The 10,918-nt window shown below is 39.3% G+C and overlaps 1 protein-coding gene across 3 annotated transcripts; it reads right to left on the reverse strand.

The window, feature by feature from the left end:
* Positions 1-289: 289 nt before the first annotated feature.
* On the reverse strand, positions 290-10,440 carry ccni (cyclin I). Of its 3 annotated transcripts, none has more exons than XM_088391423.1 (10): positions 10,227-10,440; positions 9,318-9,477; positions 7,766-7,900; positions 6,871-6,945; positions 6,597-6,737; positions 4,318-4,443; positions 3,735-3,836; positions 2,908-3,055; positions 2,477-2,661; positions 290-884 (listed from the first exon to the last, which is right to left on the reverse strand). In XM_088391423.1, the coding sequence occupies exons 2-10, from the start codon at positions 9,429-9,431 to the stop codon at positions 681-683; spliced, it is 1,230 nt and encodes a 409-aa protein (XP_088247549.1). In that variant the 5' UTR covers positions 9,432-9,477; positions 10,227-10,440; the 3' UTR covers positions 290-680. The 3 variants fall into 3 exon arrangements, with proteins under 3 accessions (XP_088247549.1, XP_088247548.1, XP_088247550.1); XM_088391422.1 differs by having other exon boundaries at positions 6,588-6,737; XM_088391424.1 differs by lacking the exon at positions 4,318-4,443.
* Between the last annotated feature and the right edge of the window lie 478 nt (positions 10,441-10,918).

The raw sequence follows: 10,918 nt of genomic DNA on the forward strand, positions 1-10,918 counted from the left end.
GGGAACACGTTAATTAGAATACGCAAAATATTTTCTTTCTTGGGGAGGCATACCATGAAATAATCAAGAAGCACTAGGGTCAAAGGTACAAGCAAGCAAGTTCTTTTTGCTACATATGATAAATTTAATTTTTTTAAAAAATTGTCATCTTTTGTTCATTGACTATACAGGCGCATTAAACATTTAGACGGTTAGTTATAGACATGGAGAGGAGTCGATAGTTAATCCGTGACAACAAATTTAAGGGGAAACCAAATAAAAAAATGACAAACAGTAGAGTAAAATAGAGTAGATTCAAAGGGTTTTATTCTGGTAACTTTTTAGATTTTCTTGAAATTTATATAACTTTAAATTGTCAAAAAATGTGAACTACAACAATAATAGCAGCCAATTTTTTTTAATGTTAAATTGAGGGGGGGCTATTTACTGGCTGAAGGGGATGATGGGAGTTGATCTCAAGACAACTGAACTGAATGGATTTGAGGGATGGATTGTGCTCATCAAAACCAACTGAGTTAACGTCGAACAATCTGTAATATTAGTGTAGCGGACCTTGACTGGCAATTTTTATATGCTGCTGTTGCATTGCGCTTTTTGGACATCACTAACTCAATGGGTTCAAATTCAGAGGATGCCGTTGGTGGCAAGATGATTGCGATGAGCATAGTTAGGTGCGCTTTCTATGAGCCACAGACTGGTTGTAGTGGAGGGCAGAGGGAAGAGCTGTCTTCCTGATGCGACATCAAGTCTCCAAGGCCTCCCTCTGCACTTGCTGGTGTTAAGGCTCTCGTTGCTGTCCCCTCTTGAATGGCGGTGGTCATGCCGTCTTCGTTGTACAGGCGCTTGATACCGTCGTAGAAGTCATCCACTTCCATCTCCTCCACCTTAAGACATAGAAGACATAAAAATATAGATTTTTTTTAAACTAAAATGGATCATCTTAAATCCCTTTGTGCAGTTCAGACAAATCCAAGTGGATTAATGCAATTTAATGTGACAAATCCTTCTTGTGTAAAACAAAAGTTGGCGACCATGAGAGGATGCATCTTTTTATACTTCTCTGAGCTCTTTGAGAAGTTTGTGATTAAGGCCTATATAAATAAATTTGACTTTGATTTTTTTCTTCGGCACCAACGACAAAGAAGCTACCCAATGCATATATATATTTTAGGGATGATTTATGCCTCCATACCTAAAATATATATCCAAAAACATAGTATAAGAAGAATTTTAAATTTGGTCTTCACAATTTTCGCCTATCGCGGATTCTTTTACAATCATAACCCCCGCAAAAAACTCCACAAGACTTTACTCTCAACGGATTTTTTTCGCTTTTTTTTTGCTCTTAATAATATGTCATGATGGCGGTCAATGCCAGGCATCGTCCACTAGGGTGTAGCAGTGAGTGAAAAGATCCCAAGTGATAAATGAAAACACCCATTTCAGCTTCTGTGTAAGATTAGCAAAATAAAGTTGTGGATTTCAAATTTTCTATTTTTGGTGTCTTCAAAATCAAACCGTTAAAACACAAGTGTCAAACTCAAGGCCCGGGTGCCAGATACGGCCCGCCACATCATTTTATGTGGCCCGCGAAGACAAATAATAATAATAATTCATTAAATTGTGCATCAAATTCGTGTGTCATTACTAGAATTGCAAATTGTCTTCACTTTTAATATCTTTTTTTTTTTTATATTTGACCAGTTTTTACTCGTCTGATTTGAAAACGACTTATTTGTCAGTTTGTTTTGTAGCTTTTACTGTATATAATATGAGGTGCTCATACATTTATTCGGGTTGACAGTCATAATGGCCCTCCGAAAGAAGCTATGGCTACAATGCGGCCCGCGAAAAAAAATAACTTTGACACCCCTGAGTTAAAACACAACTAGTAAATCAACTTGGCATTGCTGTATACAAAACAAATTGATATCAATTGTTATGCAAACTTACAGTTTTATGCTGTATTCATATTATATTCAAACCTCTAGTTTATTGCTGAATTCAAATCAATGCTGTATCCAAATCATATTCTAACATCTACCTAATTTGTTATTTCTGTATTCAAATTACGTTATTCTGGCCAAATCTCTGTTTATTTTATTTTTTCCCTCTTATCCTGATTATAGTACATAGTATTATAGGTAGTACAGGAGTAATGTGGATTGTGTGGCAGTGAAACCATTGGTTGCAATCAGGACGGGACTAGATAAGCAGAATCGGTTCAACCCGCTTCCGTTTTTGACAAGTCATGTAAATCAAAATGTGAATTAAAGTTTAAAGAAGTGTGTTGTACTTGCTGAAATACACAAAATGTAATGAAATACAAAATCACACAATTCAATTAGTGAGTTATGCACTACAATTTTATAATTTAGTCTTATAATAATTCCCAGTATCTTTTGGACGTTAAACACGTTAAACTGACTTGATTCTCCAACATTTTCAAACAAGAATAGTTGTGTGCTCGTCTTACCTTGCGCTTTGTCGAGGCCTTGCAGCGCACAGTGACTTTGTGCAGGCAGTTGAGCTGACCAAACTGTTTGCGAGGAGAGAGGAGCGTCACGTGGCTGCTGCGGTTGGCGGTGGACAGGACGGTGCCGCATCGCTCATTCACTCGAGCTGCTGCCATGGAAGGCTCAATGGAGGAAGTGAAGCTCCCTGAAGACAAGTGGGAAATAAGTGGGATAAGAAACACTGCGGTGGAATGACTTAACTTTCGTGAAATTAGTGTTTAAAATGAGTGGGGCATTTGAATTACTGATCCACATGAAGTTAACATTAAAAATTCAGAATCCAGCAAATTTATTTCACATTGGATTAAGGCTTGAGATCTCTTTTTCGTTTTTACTGCTGTATGGAATATTGTGTCTGACACCGTATGTGTGATGCAGTCTGATTGTATACCCAGAATGTCCTGTGCTGCAAGTTGCAAATTGGTATGGCTTTGAAGAGGTTGGTAGATGTAGACAGTGTTTGGAGGTAAGGAAGCTCTGGGTCTGGAATGACGACTCGCAACCAGCTCTCGACTCCGAATCAACTCCGAGGTGTCAATCTAAGAGGACGAAAACGGAGACAAAATCAGGTATGTATTATTTAAACCCAAAATACAACAATTTACTTTCATCTGACCCTGTCCTGGATGGAACTAGATGTTATTTTAATAAGTTACCAGCATTAGTTCAGTATGAAACACGACATACTCCTGGAATATTATTTGATGCAAAGTCGACATAAGCTTCAGCATATTTGAACTCCTGTATGAGGCAACCGCTGAGCAAAAATTACACATGGCAATGTTCACCCTCTTTTCTTTTTGAGGTCTGTGTCGTAATTGTGACACGGGCACATTGCAGGTCAGTTTGCCAATCTTTTTTCATCTATGGCACACCTTTTTTGGGGGAAAAAAATCTCGAGGCACACGAGCGCACTGGTTTGCACGTCCGCTTCACCGTCTAGAGGGGGCGGGTTCGATTCCAACTGCCTGTGTGGAATTTGCATGTTCTCCTCATCCCAGCGTGGGTTTTCCCCGGGATCTCCACTTTCTTCCCACATCCAAAAAACATGCATGATGGCCGATTGAGCACAACTTGCCCATAGGTGTGAGTGCGAGTGTGGAGGGTTGTTTGTCTCTATGTGCTCTACAATTGGTTTATCGGGTCTACATATTACGCCTGTATATTACGTTTCTGTGTGGCCCCAAGAAATCACCACATTTGAAGGCGCTCTCGTACCTGTGCCTTCCTGAGCAGCTCGATGGTGACAGCCAGCCAGTGGTGACAACAGGTCTCCAGCTCCAGAGTGATGAGGGCCAAGGCCAGCATGGATCCTCTCAGCTAAATGACAAAAGCATCAAACTTATACAGTACATGCACAAGTCCAAAATGTATGAATAAAAGAAGACAAATACTGCAAACAAAATGACTCAAGCAGAGGGAAGAAACAAGATCATCTCCCAGCAGGGAAATTCACTTGTCACTGCAGCGCATATGAGTGCAAGAATAAAACAAGTGCCAACATTTCAAAAAAGGGTAAATAACAGACAAGGACAACTATTCTGTGAAATAGCAAAATCAGCGGCAGTCTAAAAGGAAAATAAAAACTATTTTGGTTGGGCCCTAATATATATATATATATATATATATATATATATATATATATATATATATATATATATATATATATATATATATATATATATATATATATATATATACACACACGCACGCACGCACGCACACACACACACACACACACACACACTAGTATATATAATACTGTTCTACGTATAAGCAGTGTTACTCACGCAAGTTGTACCTGAATGAGTGCGTGATCAGCCAAACAGCGGTAAAGTCGTTGTGTGAGCAGGGCAAGATGCTGAGAGCGGTTCAGTCTCGGCAAAGAGTCCAAAAACCCAGAACACGACAACATCATTGCATGGAACTACGGAAGCAGTAGAAACAATTGGGGGAAAATATGAAAAAAAGAATTCACTCATTCATCTCTCATGCCGCTTCTCCCCAAGGGGGTCAGGGCGTGCTGGAGCCTATCTCAGATGACTCTGGGCAGTCGGCGGGGGACATCCTGAACTGGTTGCCAGACAATTGCAGGGCACACACAGACGAACAACCATACGCACTCACACGCTCAGCCATGAGCAAATTGGAGTGCTCAATCATGCATGTTTGTGGGATGTGGGAGGAGACCAGCGTACCGAGATGAAACCCATGCAAGCATGGGAAGAACATGCAAAGAGGTGGCAAATATTTGAGCTCAGTTCAATTAATAACATAATGTTCTTTTAATTATTTACATTAAATGAATTGCCCGTTAAAAAATTCCTGATTACTGTTTACTATCGATTTATTTTTATTTATTTGGTATTATTTATTGGTTAAAAACAATTAAATAACACCTAAGCGATATTGCACAAGGAGGATTGATGGTCATTGTTTTAAAAAATAAAAATAGATGAATGCAAATCTCTTACTTTGATTGATTACAAAAGATAAATCTGTCTGCTTTCATGAACTAGAGAAATCACAGAATTATTACTTTCCAGATCCTGAAATCAGAAGATTTGAACAACCCTTACGGTATTTCCCACACAATAAAGGCGCACTTAAAAGCCTTTTCTTTTCTCAAAAACCTAAGGTGGGTCTTTTAATAAGGTGCGCCTTTTATGTGTATCGATTTCCAAAATCTGTAAAGTTGTTTTGTGCGGCTTCCGGATACTGGCTTCTGTGTTACAAATTCGGATACAGAAGATGAGTACTTTGATGGATAGCGTATAAATATTGATTCAAAACAATGTAAGTACAGAACATGGTTATATAATGAAATAGGGTACAACCAAACTCACCGCCTTGCTCCTGTGTTGTTTTATTTGTTTACCGTAATAGCATGTATGCGCCCTATAATGCGGTGCGCCCTGTGTGTGGTTCAAGTAACCGGAAGCGCCTTATGGTGCGGAAAATACAATGTTCCAAAAATGTCTCAACTATTCAAATATAAGGCAATTTATTTGATAAACAATCTGTTACCAATTAATTGATTAATTTTGACACCTCCATTGCAAAGATTTCTGAAGCAAACCTCGGCTTCACCAGCTATCAACAAAGCACAATAGGTTCACTTGTGAACGGTGCCGGTCCGTGGATCATTTGGTACCGTGCCGCACAGGAAAGAATAAATAACTTGCGTTTTTGTACACCTTGGTTACGTGTAAATACAGTACTTATGTTGTTGGCACAATGTTATGAGGATGCTGCAAGTAAAGTTGCAAAGAATAGACAGTGGATTCACGTTTATTATTATGTTATACTGTGGTGTTCGCATGCAGAATTCCCCCTCGGAACTAAGAGTTGAAGGGTGTGTTGGGATGGTGGTGTTTATGTGGTAATGCATTTCTGCTATATGGCTGGAAAGACAGTACGATGATGTTTAGGATTATAGTTGGTCTGTTTTACGGGTTGCAGTTCAAACGCGGATGATTTTTGTGAAGAAAATCTCCACATAGAATGTACAGTAGGTGATTATTTGATTCCTTGATGCTTTCGACATTTGATTGTGATTTTCTAGAATTGTTTTTAGAAGTTTTCTTCGCAAAAATCGGGACGTCATCAAACACTGGTCCGTGAAAATATTGTCTGACAGTAATCCGGTCCGTGGTGTTAAAAAAGGCTGGGGACTCCTGAATTAGACAATTATCATCAATTACTGAGACATTTTTAGATTAGTCACAAACTCCAATAAGACAAACATACTATATAACGTGAAAATATAGACTGCAACGTTAAATCCACATAGCCTTTCACAGGAGGTCCTACCTTTACGAGGATTTTAACGTATGATCTTTCAAAGTGATAAATTGTAGACCATGAACATGTAACAAAAACGGAATCACGCGGGACAAAAAACTACATTCGAGATTTTAAGGTTTAGGTTCGAGGTTTTATCGTTAGTCCCAGACCAAGCAGTGTTTTACCTACAAACATTCGCTGTAATCATGACTGAACTACCACATACTCATAGCTCCTCAGTATTAATACAATAACCCCTATCAGAAACGGTGAACAAATACGTACAATACGTACAATATGCAGAAAGTCCAATGGTGTTGCGTTGTGGAGATCCCAGTTGAGTTTATCGAGGATGATTTTTTCCATTCTCAAAATTTCAGATGGAGAACAACCACAGTTGCTGGACACAACCAAATCCTTTAGAGAGGGCACACACTGGGTGACAAAAAAAAGCACGCACGCAAACGCGCGCACACACATACAAACGCACACACACACACACGCATCATGTGAAATAACTGGCAACTGCATCACTCTCTATTGCCGTTTTTTTCCCTATTGTGTTTACCTCATCCTCCTCACAGGTCTTGACAGCCAGGAAGAAAGAGGCAATTGCGATGCAGCGCAGGTACTTTGGCCGAGCCTAGAGGCAAAGAACACAATGAGATACGTAAGACATATCTATTATCCTATTCATTAATCCATCCATTAAACAAGGACTCACCCCACAAATAAGGTTGTCCAGACACATTGTACGTAATCCATAGGTTTGGCAAAGTTGACATATGAACTGGATACCAATTTCAAATATAATTTTTGGTATTGATTTTTATGGTTCTGGTGTTCACATTCACCTCGCTATCTTTCAATCTCAGATTTTTATTTTCTAGATGGTGACAGCAACACTGCCTCACCGCAAACAGAGACGGGATGGCCTTTTAACTCATGTGAATGTCTAAAACTTGTGTGTGCATGTGTGTGGGGATCTGAAACGGCGTGATGTTTATGTAAAAAATAAATGGTCATGTCCGCTGATCCTCAAAGGCACATCCAACAATTTGTAAACAGAATTTAATATTTACAAAGAATAAGTCATGATAGATGCACACACACAATTAAAAAACAAGGAAATTAATGAATGTATTCGTGGCATGGAAAAATAAAACATGACAATTATGTAAATATTTGTACATCTGAAAACAAAATGAAAGTCACAACTGTATTCGTGTATATAATTTTGACACAAATTTCACCCCAGACTAGTGCAGCTTTTGAACCTGTTCTAAAAATAGCTCACCCGTGATGGGACATTGTACTCTCCTTGGAATGTTGCATAAGGAATCTTTTGAAAATGTAAACACTTGCGGAGGTTTATAAAATAAAAATGTGTACATTCACTTGTCAGTCATAAAGTCTCTGGCAGGTTGCAGTGGCAAAGTGGCGTGTGCCCTGCATTTACTTACTTTGATGGAAGCGAGAAAGCGATCCAGAATGCTAACTGCTAACACCAGAGTTTCTGGGTACAGCTGCAGTCTGCCATGGAGCTCCGACAGCCAGCACACGGCCTTGTCCCGCTGAGTCGGGGAGATATCTGTATCCTGAGTGAAAAAAGTAGAGAACTGCAACAACCTTGCACCACACTGTCAAGGATTTGCTTTTGTCTGAATTAATTATATTATCTTATGTTCTGGTAGAAAATAATGAAGATTAAAATAAGTTTGAAAGGCATTGCAGTAGTTGGATAATTGTATTCCTAAAACATCTTACACTATATTCCCAGTGACCACAGTAGTCTCATTTTAGGTCATGGAGGATGAAAGAAAAGATGTTCATGACGCCACATGGGGGATGGGTCAACTGTGACAGGCCGTTTTTGTAGGAGAGATTTGACTCATTTTTTTCATCATCCCCAATACAACACAATACACTAGAAACTAGGCTGTTGTTTAGAGGTACAAAAACTTGACAGGCTTGAGCATTATAATCCGAATAGGGGACCAAAACAGGAAATAGATGGATAGCTATAATAATTAGTTATAATCGTGCTTTGCAAGCACCGATATGCATTAGTCTGAAAACATTAAAAGCACCGAACTCAGTCATCCATCTGTGCATCCATTATCTGAATCACTTAACCTCAAAAGAGTCACTGGCGCACTGGAACCTCTCCCAGCTGATTTCAGGCAGTAGGCGGGGGACACCCCTAACTGGTTGCGAACCAGTCGCAGGGAATACAGTCAAATAACCATTCAGACTCACACCTAGGGCAATTTGGAGGGGTCAATAAGCAAACCAGGGAGACCTTGGATTGTGGGAAGAAACCCATGCAAGCATGGAGAGAACATGCAAACTCCACACAATCAAATCGGCAACCTCTGCACGGTGAGGTGGACATGCTAACCAGTGCACAACTATGCCACCCAGAACTCAGTCAGTCATAACTATTTTAGATTCCTACTTTGACTCTGCTTGTGACTTCAGAATTGACTACAAACTGTATGAGAAATATTTAAATAGATAAGAATCCAGTTTGAGTCCATCTTAAAACAATTTTTCTATCTGAATCACTTTCAAGCAAATTTATGATCAACATTAGAGAAACTCATCCTTCAGTCTTGCACAACTTCCCATCTTGTCATTATAATGTACAGTACATAATAGTGTGACAAACTCAAACATGTATGACTACGCAATGCACTATTTGACACCGCAAGGCTGCGGTGTCTGTATGGACTGAAAGTACCAACTTCTTCTTAAACTCTTGTCTCAGTGAGTATTTTCGGTTAAGCCTTTTAATGTTTTTTTCCCCATGTTTTCCTTCCCTGTAAATTATAAAGAATAGAAGGTGTTGATTTATAACTATGAAAATGAACTGACAAGAAGTACTTGCAGAGTTCAAAAGAAGGTTAAAAAATATTGTGTTACCAAAATAAGGTATAAATATGATTCTATATCTAAGTACACACATTGAGTTACTAGATGTGAATTTGTTATATAGTATGCCTAAGCCCTTACCTGTGAGGAGGGCTTCTTCAGCACGTAGACCCTCCACATCTTGGCTTCCCTAGACATAGCCTTTTGTAGAAGAAAAGACAGCCTGTGGATTTCCCAGGGTTCGGAGAACTTCATTCCTTCTCACCCTGGTCAAGCCTTTCTCCCCACTGGACACAGCTACCTGTGAGATAATAGAACTCAATTTGACTCATCCACTTGAATCAAAAGCTGGTTCATGATTGCTGCGAACTCATGTAACATTGTGATACATTAAGCTAATGTGGGACAGATAGCTAGATGATAGATCTAGTATCAATCTGTCATCGATCAATGGTAGGTAGGTAGGTAGGTAGGTAGGTAGGTAGGTAGGTAGGTAGGTAGGTAGGTAGGTAGGTAGGTAGGTAGGTAGGTAGGTAGGTAGGTAGGTAGGTAGGTAGGTAGGTAGGTAGGTAGGTAGGTAGGTAGGTCGGTCAATTGATTAAGGTGGCTCATAGATAGATCGATGATAGGTGGCTGACAGATCAATGATGGATTCATGGTAGAAATAGATATAGATGAACTATTACGTTCATCAAAGCTTCTGCTTTGTGCTTATAACAGTAAAATGCAGCATCGATTGTGGAATGTTACATGTGTTGGAGCATAACGTTCTGCTAAATCTATATTATTTTTTTTCTCGAACTGGGCTAATGACAGTTTCCGCAAAGCTCGCTAGCTTGTTGACTTGCCATCGCAGATATGCTAAAACCTCTCTTGTACGTGTAACAATTAATTGATGCGAAAGAGCATTATTACTATATAAAACCTGGATCATCAGTTATAATTGACAAAAGAATGTACGTTTGCTGTGACAGCATCGCTGGATGAATGGTAAGACCATTTAAATAGCTGTCAAGTATCCAAGAAGTAGACGGCGCCCCATAGCCTCACCTCCCCTGCGAAGCGGAGAAACCCACGGTTGGATTTCATCCGGTCCACTCAGTTGCGAGATAATTATAGTCGGGGAGACTGTTTTTTCGCTTAGTCGTCCATCTTGACTTTAGGTTGGGGCTATTATTGCAAATTATTTAAAAAAATAAATTGGGCAAAGCAGACAGCTACTGCCCACTTCCGAAGATGGGACTGGGGAAAGAGAAAATGAAACAAACCCCGCCTCCTTCTTGGCCCAGCTAAGAGGAAGAATAAACAAAATACTCTATGAGATCGGGTTTGTTTCAGTAAGTTCATTAATTTTTAAAAGCGTTTCCTCCATATTTAGCTGGACGTTTATTTAAGTAATTTCCAAACACACTAACATTCAGTCAAGCACAAATCCACGAGATACGTTGATAAATAGGTCTGCTTGGATGCTGGTACATTTATAACGTCATTTTTAAGGACCTATATTTCTGCAGTACAATATATATTTTGCACTCCATACTAATTATCTAATTCTATCATTTTGATTGGGTATCTGTTGCGAGCACTAACGACAGCACAAGAGGCTAGATTTATGTAGCGAGCTACCCAAAACCCTTACGTAATGCCTTTATTTGCGTCAGTACCCAGTCAGTTCACGAGCCAATCAAAAACGTCTGATTTGGGCGGACTATTTGAACGTAAAATAGTGCAGTTTGTTGATT

This window comes from Syngnathus floridae, chromosome 12, assembly GCF_059516105.1.
Source record: "Syngnathus floridae isolate MCC-2025c chromosome 12, RoL_Sflo_1.0, whole genome shotgun sequence".
NCBI classification, from domain to species: Eukaryota; Metazoa; Chordata; class Actinopteri; order Syngnathiformes; family Syngnathidae; genus Syngnathus; species Syngnathus floridae.

Bases quoted from the DNA above. Each gene is read 5' to 3' on its own strand.
- ccni (XM_088391422.1), bottom strand. From the start codon at position 9,431: ATGAAGTTCTCCGAACCCTGGGAAATCCACAGGCTGTCTTTTCTTCTA. The intron at 6,946-7,765 runs GTAAGTAAATGC...CTTTGCCTCTAG, and splicing joins GCTTTCTCGCTTCCATCAAA to GCTCGGCCAAAGTACCTGCG. The intron at 6,738-6,870 runs GTAAACACAATA...TTTGTCACCCAG, and splicing joins AGACCTGTGAGGAGGATGAG to TGTGTGCCCTCTCTAAAGGA.